General features: G+C 31.5%; 1 protein-coding gene across 13 annotated transcripts in view; it reads left to right on the top strand.

The window, feature by feature from the left end:
- VPS13B (vacuolar protein sorting 13 homolog B) overlaps positions 1–17,860 on the top strand; it is a 670,010-nt gene that overhangs the window by 310,074 nt on the left and 342,076 nt on the right. For all 13 annotated transcript variants that reach the window (XR_004954708.1, XR_004954709.1, XM_036233309.1 and 10 more), the window contains one exon: positions 7,346–7,566. Coding sequence is in view for 11 of the 13 variants with exons in the window: in XM_036233309.1 (XP_036089202.1) it covers positions 7,346–7,566 (221 nt within the window). In the remaining 2 variants the exon portion in view is untranslated. The remainder of the gene's footprint in view (positions 1–7,345; positions 7,567–17,860) is intronic.

Genomic DNA, 17,860 nt, shown 5'->3' on the forward strand with positions numbered 1-17,860 from the left:
GAGATAGGTATGGCCTTATGTAAGAATATTATGGATTCTAAGTCTTCTTACCCAAAATGCAACAATTTTTAAGCATAAATGCTTTTCAGATTGTTGTAAGCCTTTCTCCTATTTCCACAGTGCTGAAATAGTTTTTTTTTTTTTTTTTTTTTTTAAATCAATTATGGCCAGCTCTATAGTTTACTTTTGGGATGAGGATTTGTTCACCTCCTTCCTTGGCCATAACTACAAATCTGTTATTCCCCTCCTTTTATCAAGCCACTTCATAGACTACTAGTTTTCTTCATACTAAGCCTGGAAGTGGTTACATTACATTATCTCATGAGTGTTTGGCTCCATTAAGGGTCAGGCAATACAGTGATTTGAGACTTGGAGAAAGACTAACCCATGACTGCTTTTCACAGAAGACGACTATGAGTGTGGTGGGCACTTAAGAATTTTAACCAATGTCCAGTATATTTTATATAATAAATAAGACAGATGTATAATTACATACTTTCATGGATTCTCAATTTCTTGGAATGAATTGCAGCTATGGATCATTACAGCTATTTGACATCAGAGCTTCCCTTCTGAATTTCCTGAGAATTTTTGGGAAAATGGTGTTCATTGATAATTTTTGTAAGCCTTTTATAACCTCTTTAATGGCTTGTACTCCTTATAGCTATTATAAACCTTCATCACTTTCTTCAAGGTTATCTGATATTTTCCCTAAACACAAATCTTTTTATTACTTTAATGAAAGCATTAACAACTTTCAATCCAAACATGTTCCCACTGCAAGACCTTTGTACTTACTGTTCCCTTTCTAGCACGCTTTTCTTCCACATAGCCTCATGGCCATCCCTTTGAAGAATGTCGTTTTATCAGAGAGGCTTTACTGGTCTGCCCTATCTTAAAGTGGCAGCAGTGTCACCTGTTCTGTTACCCAGCTTAATTGTTCTTCAGAGCATTTATCACCGCCAGCACACTATAGATCATTTAATTATCAGTTTATCTATGCAAGCTCCCTGAGAACAGTGAGTTTATATTGCACACCACTCTGTCCCTGGATCCTAGAATAACATCTAGCATAGTTTTTAACTCAGTAAATATTTTTTGAACAAATAAATCTGCCTTATTGGAAGTAATCTTTAGTCTGCTGCCAGTGCTTCAGACCCAGCTAATTTTCACTCTAATCTATCCCTCCCTCCCTCCCTCCCTCCCTCCCGCCCTCCCGCCTGCCCGCCCGCCCTCCCTCCCTCCCTCCCTCCCTCCCTTCCTTCCTTCCTTCCTTCCTTCCTTCCTTCCTTCCTTCCTTCCTTCCTTCCTTCCCAATATTTATTGAGTACATACTTTATGCTCTGCACTGTGTTTTTAAGAAACTTGCTTCATCAATTTTCTTATTTAACCCCTTTTGCCATATAAAATGCTAATTTTTTTCATCACATTAAATTAACAAAACAGTTCTCTTCGTTGCCAAATCCAATGGAAACGTTTTAATCCTTGACATTGTTGGCTGATTCCTTTTTGAATTCTTTCTTAACTTCTGGATAACCACTCTCTTTGGTTTGTTTTCTGAGGATCATGGCTGCTTCTTTTCCTCTACCCTTTTCTTAAATACAGATATTCTTCATATTTATGGCTTCCCTGGATATTCTCATCGATACCTGTGCCTCAGCTATCACCTTTTCACTGGAATATATCTATATGATGAGATAATGAAATGGTTTATAATCTATAGGATTATCACGTACATAGCTTCTTTGATTCTTTCTTATATAACCAGGTATCTGTTTCATCTAGACTGTCCATCCTATGGCACTGATAATTTGATAAAATCTTGTGTTATAGAGTGACAGGAATCTTCCATTCCAAAAATTGCTCTGTTCCTAATTTCTGATTACTCATTCCTATTTTTACAGTAACACTTGTCAGCTTTAGCATGTCTTTGAAGTGGTTCACGTGAACCTCAGAGCATGAAACCACATTTGTACTAAGTTATTGACACACATAATCTCCAGAACTTAAGTTTCCTTCTATTCAATTTTCTTCTATATGAGTTTTTCAGGAAGTAGAACTCATTAATTCAAAATCCACTTAGATTTGGAATAGTTTTTTGAATCGAAAGAGCCTTAGGACCATCCATGAACTTTCCATTTATCAAAAAATATTTTTTAATAAAACCAAATAATGTAAAAAGTAAAATTTATCAGGACTTACTTTTCACCTTTTGTTTTACTCTTTATTCCTATCACTTTCTTTTTGTCACTAAATTGGTTCTTTCACCATAATGAAGTAATCAATCAATTTTTGCTAGCAGAAAATGCCTAGAATAGCTAAAAACTTCATGTGGAAAAACAGAGGATTTAGGAATAAGCAGTTGCCACTCAACACAGAAGGTCAGGTCCGATGCAAAATCTGGGCTCATTTTGCAGTAAGGCAGTGTCATAGTGTTCTGATGCACTTGCTTAACCAATGTTTAAACTTAAGTTAATTAGTAAAATCTGTCAGTTATGTAAAATGAACACACAAATGTTTATTTTATTTTCAAAGAATACTCATTTATTAGGAAAGTTAATATTCTAAAGCTTATATCATTAACCTTGAGTTTTATCTAACACCTATAAACAATTCTGTTATAGAAGTCTTGGGAAAGTAACACAGTGTTACCCCTTTAGCCACAGGGGAGATATGTTCCAAGACCCTCAGTGGAAACCCAAAACCACAGATAGTACCAAACCATATATATACTATGTTTTTTCCTATAAGTACATGCCTATGATAACGTTTACCATTACCAATTAGGCACAGTAAGAGAGTAACAATAATAACTAGTAATAAAATAGAACAGTTGTAATTATACTGTGATAAAAGTTGTGTCAATGTGTCTTCTCTCTTGAGGTATCTTATTGTGCTGTAGTCACCCTTGTGATTATGTGAGATGAAAAACTGCCTTATTAAGTGGAGAATTTTCACCTTTTACTTAAGGAAGCACTTTATAGCTTCTCTTTGGAATATCCAAATTGCCAACATCACTACTCATGTGTTTTGGGGGCATTATTAAGAAAAATAAGGATCACTTGAACACAAGCACTATGATACCCCAACATCCTGGGCAGAATGGAGCAGAATGGCACAAAATTTCATGAAGCTACTCAGAATGGCATGCAATTTAAAACTTATGAATTGTTTATTTCTGAAACTTACCATTTAATATTTTTGGACCACAGTTGACCGTAGGTAACTGAAAGCATAAAAAAGAAAACTGCAAATAAAGGGAGACTACTGTAGGTTTGACCCAAAATAACTAAAATGACTATATGCACTATGCGTTGTGTTAAGAAAAAAGATTAAATCTAGTTAATATCTAGGACGTTTGTATTGTAAACATTTTATAAGCTTTATTTTTATTATTGTTGTAAATGTAATGTATATAGCTGAAATCTTGGGAAGGGAATCGTGTCTTAAGCATCCTGCTTATCTGTTATTATAGTTTTCAGAACATGTTCATAAAATACTTATTCAATTAAATAGCTTAATAAGATAATCATTTAAGGAAAAACTAAAGTAACAATCAAGAAACAAAAAAAAATTTTAAATAGGGATATTTAGAATACCCTATATATTTCTTTCTAAAGTATAATTCATATATCACTGAGCTGTGAGATGCAAGAAATATTTTATGTTTCCTTAATTATGTAGGAGTTTTTATATAATAATTTAGGTGAGGTAAGGAGTGCTGTTAGCGCTAAGTTCCTTTACAAAAAAAATGTGAAATTATAATAATTCTTAAGACAACCTATAGAAGCTGAGGTGTTTTTTGCTAGCTAACCATATGACCCTAAATTAAGTCCTGCATTGTTAAAATGTTGACATCTCTTTGAAAGCGGTGAAGAGGCTGCTAATACCTTAATTGCCTGAAGGAACAGTACTATTATTTGAGGTCTCTTCTAGTTTTAAAAGCAATAATTGTTCTAGTTTTCCATTGTTATAATGGAAATCATAAGTTTTAGGGAATCTTAAAAACCAGTGTTATATTTATTGAATAGTGAAATTTTGATGATTAAGTTATGATTAAACCAGCAATAACTTTCAGAAGTGAATAGTGGCTTTAGCAGTGAATACTCAGATTTCTTGATGTAGAGAAGATAACTCACAAATTGGAAATCAATTATTCATTATTTTATAAATGTGAAATATGTTTCACATTACCTAGTACAAATGGCATTTTGTTCCAAATGTAGAATTTTGGTTACAGAGTAAATAAAACTATGGATTGCTCACTTTTTTTTCCCTCTGCTCTAGGCATTTCAGCTGTTATCTGCTAGGAAAATTAATTACACTTTATATCATTTTCAATGCCTTCATTCCTTGAAAATAGCCATTACTTAATTAACCTCACTTAAAATTAGAAAGCCCTTCTTAACTGTATTTAAATCAATTTAGTGTTAAGTGGTTTGGGGAAACAGTGTCAGCAATTTTGGCTCATTTGTATTTGTGGAATATGGTGTATCTGTCTTACAATAGGTAGTGAAATATTTCTGATTACACTGTTCCATATTTGAAAAGAAAACCTGCCTGAGTCATACTGGATTGTGAAACATAGGGGAAAAAATTAGGAAGGAAGGGGAAGGCACCTTTTTATTTGTTTCTAAAGATTTAATGATTAAGGCTGTAAAAGGAAAGAAAACTCAGTAGAGTATCTCCAGTATTGAGCAACATTTGTCTTCTGCTTCTGGATCTGCTTCTGGTGAAAAATCAGCAACATGTGATACAGTGTAAGGAAATCCACACCATATGTTTTTCTGAAACTCAGTTATATGTAATATTATCTAATGAATCTCCCACCCATTATTGTCACATGTAGCACATAGTCTCAATGACTTTATTTATTCCTTTTATCTCAAATCTCAAATCATTCTCTCTCTCTTTTACATTATTTTATCTGAGTTACATCAGTGTTTGGTTATTTTTTAGAGAATTAACTTATTGGTATTCTTTTTCTCTGTTGATAATATAATTTGTACACAAATGGAATTCTCAGTTTTCTTGCTGTGTTTTTATTTTTTTCTTGTTCTTTAGACAATTTTGTTTAAAAATTTCTGAATTCTTCCAGCAATAAGTATTTTCTCTAAAATAAAAGATCCATGTTGTAGTAGTAGAACTTTCCAATTAAAGTAGAAATGCTACTCTTGAAGGTGTCAGATTAGTACATGGTTCTGCCCAGTCATGGATGTCGAAGCATATTTTAGGGAGTCTTGTGTTATAAATAGATAAGATGTTTTTATTTTGTTTTTACTTTGTGGATGTATTTGTAAAAGGAATACCTGTGTGGTTAATGATGTGTTGTGTTGGTAATTTTTTTCATAGTGTTTGATTGTGGGAATTTTTGTCATCGCACATTAAGACCTCATGTTCTAGGTAGAGCATACTTTTTGAAAAACTATCTCCATTCTAAGTAAATGGACATAAAGTATTACCTTAAAAGATTCTTTTAAAAGATTCTTTTAATATGATGTACCCAAATTCTGTTTATTGGTCTGATTCCAAAATAGAAGGAGACACGTATTTGAGACAGTACCAATGTCATTTGGAATTTTTTTAATTTAAAGAATTTAATTGTGGTGCTTCTCATCTGATATAACCACTGTTTAACATTTCTTGGATAACATGAAATTTGAAAAACTATATGTAGCTTGCTATTAGTTTTAAAATATGTAACCTCAAATCATTTCAGAATATTTTAAGGCAAATTTGGCAAAGCCTTTATTTTGTAAATAGCATGGAACTTTGTATAGGTTTTAAAATAATGCTAGAATTGGTTACAGATGATTTAAAGTTTGTCATTCTTTCTTAGGGGCAAAATAGAGTACTATCGTGCTGACCATTTGTTATTATGCAGTTTTCATGGTCTCTAGGCATGTTATTGTGGTCTACTATGTAGCTAGGTTTATTTATTATCCAAGTCTCAAATTTCAAAGTTCTTGATTTTAATTTTATTAACTGTATTTGGTCAAAATATTTTGCATGTTCAAAATGAAGAGAATTTACCTCATAGCATCCACTGAGTATCACCATTCATGATTCAAATGCCTATTTAGATTTATTTAATATATATATATTTTTAGTACAATCCACTTAATAATTCACTTAGCATTATTATTTTTTGTCACTGAAAAAATATTGTGAAACTAAAAATATAGTGTGATCCTGGTTCTAATTATGTGTGGGCATGTTCAACACTATAGGGGAAATAAAAGACTTTAGGGAAATATAACAATGTTAACAGTACCTGTTGTTGGGAGTAACAAAGTGGATGGTGGATTATGACTGGTTTTGATTTTTCTCCTTTATATTTTCTAAATTATCTTTAAGGAAATACTAGTTCCTTTTGTTTTCAAAAAAGCTACTTACTTAAAAAGAAGTCTATATACTATGCAGTCAGCACTGACAAGTGCTAATAGAAGTAGAGTCAAAAATATGTTATGGGAACATATTTTCCATCAAATTGTTATCTCAGTAATAAATGTTTATAAATATTCTAATTTGAGTACACTTTTAAAAATTATTTCGTAAAGTTTTTTTCTGTAGCCACAATAAAAGCATAAGATGATTTTAGCTCATAAATTTAGGTTAGTGAATTAATCTCTGATAAATTAGTAAATGAAAATAGTGTAAAAGGAAGAAAGGAATTTTGCTCTTCATCCTGAACTTTATGAATGCTTATATTTTTGTTAAATGTATTTTATGTAATAATAACATGTTGTACATGAGAATCACCAAGGGAAGATACTGAAATGTATCTTGGATCTTACCTACCAGAGATTCAGATTAAGTAGGTCTAAAGTAGAAAGCTGGAGTCTGTATTTGAATTAAGCACTTACATGATTCTGGTGCAGGTGTTCCAACAGACCACAGGAGACTGTTTATTCTTTTCCTATTTCCAGAGCCAGATCTGTGATCACCTTCAGTCCATGCAAAGATTATTGCAGTTTTTTAAATTTAACACATTCTCTGTAGTCTATAATGCATAGTGCATACACCCCCAGCAGGAAGTTAGAACTTGTATTTATATTTTTATCTCATTTCCTTCATTTTTATTTTTGTATATTATATAATATACATAATCTTTGATATAGTAGTATGTTAATAAAAATGCAAATATAAACTATTTAAAAGGGTAAATTTTATGTAGCATGCAAATTGTGTAACACATTAGTCTCTGGGACACTACATTTTCTTTTAATGACTCAGTAAATATTTTATATTTCAAATTTAGACAATATACAACTTACTATCTAATGACAGTTAACTACATTTTTTGTATATGTTCTTCCCTACCTCCTTTTGTCCCCTTTATCAGGTGATGCTTTTCCTTGGACTGTCAGCTTGCATCATTTCAGCATATATACCCTTTTTGGAAAACAAGTGACACTTTGCCTAGTGGAACCTATGGGTTGTACCTCTACTCTAGCCGTTACATCTCAAAAACTACTTGCTGCAGGACCTGATATGAGACATTCATTTGTTGTCTGCCTCCATGTTGACCTAGAGTCACTTGAGATAAAATGCTCGAACCCCCAGGTTGGTACATTTGATTTATGAAAGGAAATTTAAAATAATGTGATTTAAGAACAATTGCTGTCCATTTTGTTGCAGAGTTTGTCTTCTATTAAGTGTCCTAAATTATTTTTAACAAGGCCATCAAGATCAGAATGGTTCGATTAAGAATTTCTTTGAAGCTCTCTCAAGTTTTGTAATTGAAACTCTTCTGAAAATGTAATGGTGGCAGCATAAATGCATCTTTTGGCTGATGGAATGAAATCAGTTGCAGATGTAAGGTTTTTAAACACTAATGAGCTACTTTACCATCAGACCAGAAGAGTCTGTTGAAGTGATCAAATATAATTTTTAATCAGATTATCACTCAGGACTTCTTTTGCTCAACATATAAATTTTTTTAAAGCACTTGTTGCTATTTTAAAAGGGCATTTTGTTAATCCCGTAACATTTCAGATGGTATAGGCCAAACATGTTGTATTCTATAGTTTTACAGTTTAATATTAATTTGGATCACCTGGTTTGTATTAGATTGCATACAATCTAATACTTGTTTCTTTGACCTCAAGCAGACTGTAGTATATTTTCTACATAGCTTATCAGTGTTAAATTTTAATTGAAATTTTATTTTTAAAAGAATTTTTTTTATAATATTAAGGGATCTGACAGATTGATATTGATAAATTGATGTGCTTATTCCAGCATTAGTGGTTGCAAACCAGTTTTTAAAGTGTTTTTTGTTTTTTTTTTTTGAAGTGGGTTCAAATATGACACTCTATTACATAGAGCTGCCTTGCTGATATCACTCTCCTTCTTTTTCCTCTTCTCCCTACCTCTCTCCCTACACTGTATGTTATACAGTTTGGTTTAATTTATATATATTTTTGTGCATGTTGTAAAGATTGGACTTGCTATATAGTGGTGATGGTCTTGTTATAAGAATGCATGTAATTAGAATTATAAGGCAATTGTGTTAAATAAACACTATCATAAAAAATTTATATTCGAACAATATCATTATTCCAGTTTAATAGCCATTTGCCATTCTATGACCCATAGTGGTATAGAAGAGAATAATTATGAAATGACTTGCCCTTTCACAGATTATTCTCTGAATGCTATTACTGATGGTTGCTGAAAAGCATTTCCAGGAGGAAGGGAAACTGTTACGGGTTGAATTGTGTCCCTCTCAAGAGATATGTTGAATTCCTAACCCTCAGTATTTCAGTATGTGACTTTATCTGGTAATAGGGTCATTATAGAGGTAATCAAGTTAAAATGAGGTCATCAGGATAAGCCCTAATCCATTGTGATTAGTTTCCTTATAAAAAAGGGACATTAGGATGTAGAAACACACAGAGGAAAATCAATATGAAGACATGGGGAGAGGACCGTGTGAAGATGGAGCCAGAGACTGGAGTAATCCACCTGCAAGCCAAAGAATACAGGTGTTGCTGGCTACCACTAAAAGCATGGAAGGGAGGGAATGAAGGATTCTATTCAGTCTCAGGTTAGTCTGTTGATACGTTGATTAGGGACACTAACCTCTAGAACCATGAAATAATAAATTTCTGTTGTTCTAAGCTACGCAGTTTATGATGGCAGCTCTACAACATATTGTAGAGAGACAGATTCACCTTCTTTTGATCCTTTATTATATCCTTTATTATAGAAGTTGTTTAAAAGGAAAGTGTAAGAGATCCAGTTCTAGCATGGTGGAAAAACCCCAACTCACCTCAGTGAACATTCATCCCACTGATTATTTATATATACTCTGGGTGAAAAAGCAAAACTAAAAACATAAATGAATGTTCTCAATTTGTTTTAAAATAATTGAATTGCAAAAGTAACTTTAAAGCAGCTGTTATCATGTTTTTCATGAGATCTAAAGGTAAGCACATTAAATGGAAAAATGTAAGAATTTTCAGTGGAGAAATGGAAATTATTGAATTTGAAAAAGAGAGAGAAAAAAGGTATATGAAGAAAAATCAGAGCTTCAGTGGCTGTGGGACAAAATGTTCTACTATATGTCTAATTAGAGTTCCAGAAGGTAAGGAGAAAGATTGGAGCAGACAAAAAATGAACAATAATTTTAGAAAACTTCTCAAATTCCCAAATTTGCAAAAATAGATAGACTTTTACATATTCATGAAGTTCACCCAATTCTAAGCATGTTTACCTTTGAGAATAAAGTCAAAGAAAAGCATGCTCACACTATGATTAAAATACTGAAACACAAAGATAAATTTTTAAGATATCTTGAAAGCAGTTACAAGAAGACACGTTATGTCTAGATTTACAATAATTTTAATGAATACAGATTTCTCATTAAAAACTACAGAGATCAGAAGACATTGGAACAATATCTTCAAAGTGGTAACAACAACAACAACAACAAAACTCAAGCCAGTGAAGCTATCCCACAGAAATAAAAATGAAATAAAAGACACTGCAGATGAAGATAAACTAAGAGAATTTGTCAGCAGCAGCTCTATAAGGAATGCTGAAGAAAGTTCTTTAGGGTAAAGGAGAATGATACCAGATAAAAACCTGGATCTTCAAAAATAAAGGAATACCAATAGATAGCATTGTAAATATATATTTAAATTTTTTTAAATATATAAGTGAAAACCAAAATGTATAATGTATGCTGGGATTTTCACTGTTTGTAGATGTAATATAGAAGACAGCTGAATCATTAAGTTTAGTGGGAGATGCGCCAAAGGAACCTGTATGGTTGCCAGATTTCTAAATATCATGAGAAGTGTTACAATATAAACTCCATAAGTAGACTGTGAAAGTTTTATATATATTATAGTCTCCTAGAATGACTACTACACATATGGAAAAATACAGATAAAGCCAAAAGCCAATAGATTAATTCAAATGCTAAAAAATATTCACATAATCTAAAGAAGTCAAAAAATGGTAACAGTTACAAAAACCAGAGGATAGAAACAGAAAAAATATAATAAAATGAAAGAGGCTGAGCCAACTTTATCAATGAACACATTAAATGTTAATGATCTTAACTAGGAGTGTTTATATCTGGAGTCAGGAAACTAAGGCTTGCAGGCCACATTTGGGAGCACCTCTTGTTTTGCAAATTATCTAAGATTGCTGTCATGCTACAATTGCAGAATTAGGTAGCAGCAACAGCAAACAGTATGGTTCACAAAGTATATAATATCTACTCTGACCCTTTCCCGAAAAAAGTTCGCTGACCCCTGGCCCAACTACCTCAATTAAAAGGCCAAGATTTATAGAGTGGAGAAAAAAGCAAGACTACCTATTATATATTGTCTAAAAGAGAAACACTTCAAATTTAAAGAAACAATATAAGTAAATGCATAGGGAAAAAATGCCACACAAACAAACAGCATAAGAAGACTTGACTTGCTTGTTTTATATCAGATAAAATAGACATAAAGAAAATTATTATCAGAGATAAAGAGAGACATAAAAAGGGAATTAAGGGGAAAAAATAGATGATTCTATTCAATCATAGTAGGAAATTTTTAGGCCATTTCTTTAAGTGATTATAAAACAACTAGGCGAAAAATAATTGGAGATATATATAGAAGATATGAAAAAAATAGATAATACCATGATTGTAGCAGGGAATTTTTATACCACCTTTCTCAGCAATTGATAAAACTAGAAAAATAAATAAATAATTAGAGATATAGAAAATATAAAAAATACTATGAGCTCATCTTGATCTAATTGACATTTACAGAACACTATATCCAACAACTATGGAATGCATATTTTTTCAGATGTACATATTTTTATTGTTTTAAATCAAAATTAATAAACTATATTATCAAACCACTGTCAAATCATATTAGAAATCAAAAATAAATCCTATGGACATTAAACAGCATGCTTCTAAATAATTTATAAATCAAATACAAAACCACTTGGAAAGTAGGAAATATTTTGGTAGAATGGCAATAAAAAATTGGATACAACTAAAGCAGTGTTTTGAGGGAAACATAACTTTAAATACTTATATTAGGAAGAAAGGTTCCCTTTAAGGTTCCATTTAGGAAGCTAAGAAAAGAACAAGGTAAACCCAAAGTAAGTAAAAGTAAGAAAATGATGAAGAACAGAGATGACTGCATCAGTAAAAAGAGAGAATATAAATCACCAGTATCAGGAATGAAGGGGAAGGACATTACTACAGAGCCTACAGACATTAAAAGCATAGTAAGAAAATACTGAACAACTCTATGCTAATAGATGTAACAATTTAGATGAAATGAAAATTTTTATTGTAAAAGAACTGTGCAAAAATAATACAAAAAGTAGAAAATCTGAATACCCCATATGACTTTCAAAGAAATTGGATGTGATATCAAAAATGTTCTCATAAAGAAAACTTCAGGCCCAGATGGGTGAATTCTATCAAATAAGTTAAAAAATAATAGAATTGTTTAACAGTTTTTTTTTTTTTAAGGAATAGAGAATGAAGGATTTCTACCTGATTTGTTTTATGAAGCCAGCTTAACCATATTACCAAGTTCTGAAAAAGACTTTATGAAAGATGGAATTAGAAATCAATATGCCTTATGAAAATAAATGTAATGATTTGTAACCAAATATTAGCAAATTGATAATATATAAAAAAGACCATACATACTGACCAAGTAGAATTTATTTTAGAAATGCAAGTTTGGTTCAGTATTTGAAAGTCATTCGATGTAATCCACCATATTAATAAAACAATGGAGAAAACTCATTTGATATTCTCCTTAGATGCAGGTAAAACACTTGACAAAATTTAATACCCATTCATGGTAAAAATTCATAAAATTTCAAGTACTAGAGAACGTTTTCAAATTGATAAAGGACATGTATGAGAAAGCATATATAGTACTAAATGGTAAAATACTGAACTGTTCCTCATTAAGATCAGGAAAAAGTCCAGAACAACTGCTTTCACCACCTGTCTATTCATACTGGACATCTTAGCTATTGTAATAAACCAAGCAAAAGAAATACTAGGCGAAAAACGATGAGAAAAGAAGTAAAACTGTTGCTATTTGCATATAAAATATTTTATAGAAAATTCCAAAGGAACCTAAGAAACTACTGCTATAACTAATAAACAAATTTATCATTGTTATAAGGAGACATGATTAATCTATGAAAGTCAATTATATTTTTATGTACTAGCAGCAGGTAATTGGAAAATGGAATGTAATCAATCATATTTACACTGGTGACAAAAAAACATAAATAAATGAATATAGCAAAAGTTGTCCAAGATCTCTGTTCTGAAAATCACAAAGGATTGCTGAGAGAACTTAAATAACACCTACCTGGAAAGATACACATGTTTAGATTCAAACATGTATATCTTATAGAAGACTCAAAGATATTGAACATAATCAAATTTAAAAATATTTTATCTTTGAAAGACATATTAAGGTAGCAGAAAGTAGAGACAGAAATAATGTGCAATATGTTTATCAAACTCTTGTCCAGAATATTTAAAGAATCATTTCTACTCCATAACATGAAGATGAATAAATAAAATAACTTGAAGACAAATCATGGGGAAAAGACTTGAACATTCACCACGTAAGGTGTGTGACTTGTTAATAAGCACATGAAAGGATGCTCAACATCATTACTCATCAGGGAAAAACGTAAAGACATACCATTACAAACCTGTTAGATTGGCTAAAATAAAGAAAGACAATATTGTGAACCAACTAGAACTCCGTATACTGTTGGTAGGAGTGTAAATATAACAACTTCAGGAAAAACTTGAAAATTTTTGAAAAAGAACAACATATGCCTAGCATACAACCCAGCCATTCCTCCCTAATATTTCATCAGAGAAACAAAAATATATGTCCATGCAGAGACTTCTACACAGATGTATTTAGCAGCTTTATTTGTGTAGCCAAACACTGAGCACACCCCAAAAGTTTATCAGTAGGTGAATAATTTAACAAATTATGGCCTATCCCTACAATGTAATACTACTCAGCCATAAAAAGATGGACTTCCTGATAAAATGCAACATTATGGATAATATCTCAATCTTTATTGCTAAGTGAAGGAAGCCAGACTAAAAAGAGTACTTACTATATAATTTCATTTATGTAAAATGTTAGAATATGCAAACTATTGCATGTGACAGGAAGGAGGTTTCTTCTAGGCTGGGAGTGTGAAGGAGAGAGCGATAAGAAGGAGGGATTAGAGAAGGATCCGAAGAAACTTTTGGAGATAATAGAAACAAAAATTTTATTTACAGTTTATATTTAATAGAATCTCAATCACTATATGATCAACACTAACTGCTACTTGGAGTTGTCTCCCAGAGATTTTATGTTTTAGGGACTTTGAAAGTTCATTATAGCCTTGGGCGGCTTGTCCTATTCCACATGTTCTGGTTATCCATAGCCATCTCAGCTAAAAATAAATTCTGTTACCATTATTGTTTTAGCCTGGAACTCTACTGTGATTCAACTTTAAAAATGTTTTCTTTTACTTTGAAATAGTATTGTGATTTGTATGTAATCATATTAAATATAATATTGTGGCTCAAAAGTAGAGCTTTGGGATATCTTCTTTAGATATCCACCTTGTTTGGAACAAAGCTCAGGTTTTGTTGTTTAAATATAAACCAGTTCTAAGCAAAGGTATCACATAGATAAAGCTCATGTTAGGCCTGGTATTTTCTTCTTAGGTCTGCTCCCTCCTTTTGTCCCTTCCTCCCATCACCTCATTCCCAGGGCCTCCTTGCTGCTGCTCCGCAAGTGCCAAGGCCCCCCCCCCTTTTTTTGAGAATTAAACCAAAGCTGAATGAACCTCATGCCCTGAGTATCTTTTTTCACTCAAAATGTAATAATTCTTGAATATTCTCTTAATTCCCCTTTATCATCTTGCTAAGTCCTCATAACCAACTCCTATTAAATTGTTACCACCTGCAATAGCCAAAGTTGAGTGCAAGATTGTTGAGGAGTTTAAATGAGATACTTATGAAAATATTTTGTAAACTCTAAAATGCTAAATGGATACCGTTTTGATAGTTTAGATTGATTCTGATGAAAAACATGAGACCCTCTTCCAAAATTCGTTTGAATACCCCTGTTGGAGTGTAGCCCTATTCCTGAAAGACTAGGAAGCCACAAAACATAATAGCACTTTGAAGATTCAGAGTGTACTCAAAGATTTGGTAGGGAGTTTACTCTTTTACAGCCTTGTGTTTTGATTAACCCAAATTTTAATGATAAAGCGTGAGACTCCAAATAAACCTCTTTCTTGTGAGTGGTTACTTTAGCATATGCTTCCAAGACTCTTCTCTGGATTCTGTCAAAATTACAAAGGATGACTTTTTAAAAATTTTTTTACCAATTAAATTCAGCAAGTAGTTATTGAGTACTATATACAAGCCAGGAATGAGGAAAACAAAGATTAATGAGATAAACACCCAAAAAATCCATACCTACACACACACTCCAACTGTTGAAAACCACAGATAAAAAGCAAGTCTTGAAAATATCATGAGAAAAATGATGCATTACATGCAAGAGAACCAAGATTTGATTTTTAGTTTACTTCTCATAAGAAACTATAAAGAGTAACATCTTTAAATTGTGAAAAAACTAAAAAGTCTGAATGTAGACTTCTAAATAAAAATATATAATAACATTTATGAATGAAGACTAAATACATTTTTCACATAAAAGAATCTTTCACCAATAGAACTGCAATACAAGAAATCCTAAAGGAAGTCCTTCATGCTGAAGGGAAATGAAACCAGATATTTGAGCATCTTTTCAAATGTTTATTGACCATTGTGTTTGCTTTTTTGTGACTTGACAATTCATGTTGTTTATATTAATTTTTGTTTTCCTGATTATTAATAAGGTTGAGCAGTTTTTTAATGTTTATTGGCCAGTGAATTTGCCATCTTATGAATTGATAATTCATATCATTTACCCAATTTTTCTGTTAAAATTCTTAGCTATTTGAAGAGCTTTCCTTATACTCTATAAATACAAACTCTGTATCCGTAATGCAGCTATTCACCTTTAAACTTTATGCTATTTTATGCTAAAAATGTTTAATCTTTCTTAGTGAAATCATACATGTATGTCTCTTTATTTTTTGGGTGTCCTACCTTATAAAAAAAAGTATCATGGGCTCCTAAAATACAAACATCCAACATATGTGTACCATCCTGAAATTTCTTGTACTGTTTTTAATTTTTTTTTTGAGATTAGTAATTCAAAATAAACCTCTTTCTCTAGAGTGATTTCTAATCCATCTGTTTTTGTTTTTGTGAAGAACAGTACTTATTGTCTTTTTTTATGTCATGGACTTCTTTGAGAATATGATAAAAGCTATGAGCCTTTGAATATATTATCAGAAACTGTGGACTTTTGATTATAGTCAGTATATAAGCTTCTTGATTCCATTTTAGGGAAATCATTCCTACTTAAATACATACCATTTTATCCATTAGAGTGACATCATAAGTGTTGACCCTTATACATTAATTAATTTGGTTCGTTATTGCTCAGATATAGAGGCCTCAAGTAGTTGTATACATTAAATTCTAGAGCCAGCTTTATATGTAGGGCAGGCCCAGAGAAAATTCATTGTCATATCAGACATCGTTTTAGGTTTCAATATCAACTATTATAGAGACCTAAAGTGCTATTTATGTTCTTAGAACTCATTGCCATTCGAGGCCTTAGACACTATAAATATTTAACCTGACTGAATATTCAGAGTTTTTTTTTTTTTTTCTGCTATGAACATTTGTATCCAGGTCTTTGTGTAGACATAGACTTTTATATTCTTGGAAAAACTGGAATGAAGTGGCTCGGTCATATTATAATGGGGATTATGTCTTTTTCAGAAACTGCCAAACAGTATTCTAAAATTTGCATTCTCATCAATAGCAAATGAGAGTTTCAGTTGCTCTGCCTCTTCGCCAGTCCTTGGTATGGTTAGGCTTTTTCATTTTAGATATTTTAATAGGTGGGTAGTGCTAGCTCATTGTGGCTTTAATTGGCATAATTTTCAGTACATTTAAAAGAGTAATAGTTGAACACTTCCTGCCTTCAAATTTTTTGCCTTATTTTTTTAAACCTCTGAATTTGGAAACAGTCTGAATTTTGTGACAGCAACTCTCTTTTTTGAAAATAAAAATACATTTAAAATTTATGTCAGTGTTTGCTTTGCACATTAAATACACATTGCACTTCATATATAATTATTTAATGGTAACAGCTTAAAGAAAATCATAAGTAATGACAATAAAGAGTGTCAATCCATAAGTAAATAAACCTTATAGACCTTAGAAGTATATAGAACCTATTTTCATTGCTTTATGCTTTCATTTGTCAGTTCTAATAATTTAAGAAAAAGTAAAATAATTACTTTTAAAAATTTGATTTGCAGCAAAATTGTTTTTTTTTTTTTAGAGAGAACTTATTCATAATTATGGACAAAAGAATTTTGACTAAAAGTTTTCTAAGATTTTATGATAAAATTTCTAGCCATTAGTTTATTATTATTATTTTTTTTAACAAAAAGAGCTGTAACCTTAGATTCGAAACCTCATCACACAAAAAGCAGGATGAAACTGTAACCCAGTACTGTTTTATATCAAATAAGAATTGACAACAGTATTTTTATGCATCTGTTCTGCCCACATAAGAAGCCAGCTTTATCATCTGGATGTGTCCTGGGGCTGAAACTTTTTATAAATATGAGAATTTTTTTTTTTTAATGGCAAGCAGAATATGGTATCCAGCTGTGGATTTGCTTATATATTGTGTTTGCATTTTTTTCCCTGGGCTTGTTTTATACAGTATATGGCACTGTGTTGTCATACAAATTCCATGATTAATGCTTATTTATGAAATCTTGTGTAAATATCTTAGAACTTAGTCAAACAATGTGCAAGTTAAACATTTTTTCTCTGAATATTGGAATGACAAATCCAAGGGGAATAGTAGGTTGGATGGTTTATGTTCTTTATAGAAGTCTCATATATAACATTTTCTTTTTACTATTCTATTATGTCATTTTTTTCTTCACTTTATTTTGCTGGGTAAGAAATCCAGTTTCAGATAAATTCCTTAGAGAAACAATTTAAATGTGGAAATCATTCAGAAATAAAAATGGTAATTTTACATATTACTAAATGATGGCATTTACTAGGATATATTTGATTTCTAATTTTGATTCTGACCTCAGTTTAAGAAGCATTTCTTTGAGTTTGTTCTGTTCATATATTGAAAGAAATCTACTGTCCCATAATAACCTGTTATATTAACATTAT

This window comes from Rousettus aegyptiacus, unplaced genomic scaffold (assembly GCF_014176215.1).
Source record: "Rousettus aegyptiacus isolate mRouAeg1 unplaced genomic scaffold, mRouAeg1.p scaffold_m13_p_15, whole genome shotgun sequence".
Classification (NCBI taxonomy): Eukaryota; Metazoa; Chordata; class Mammalia; order Chiroptera; family Pteropodidae; genus Rousettus; species Rousettus aegyptiacus.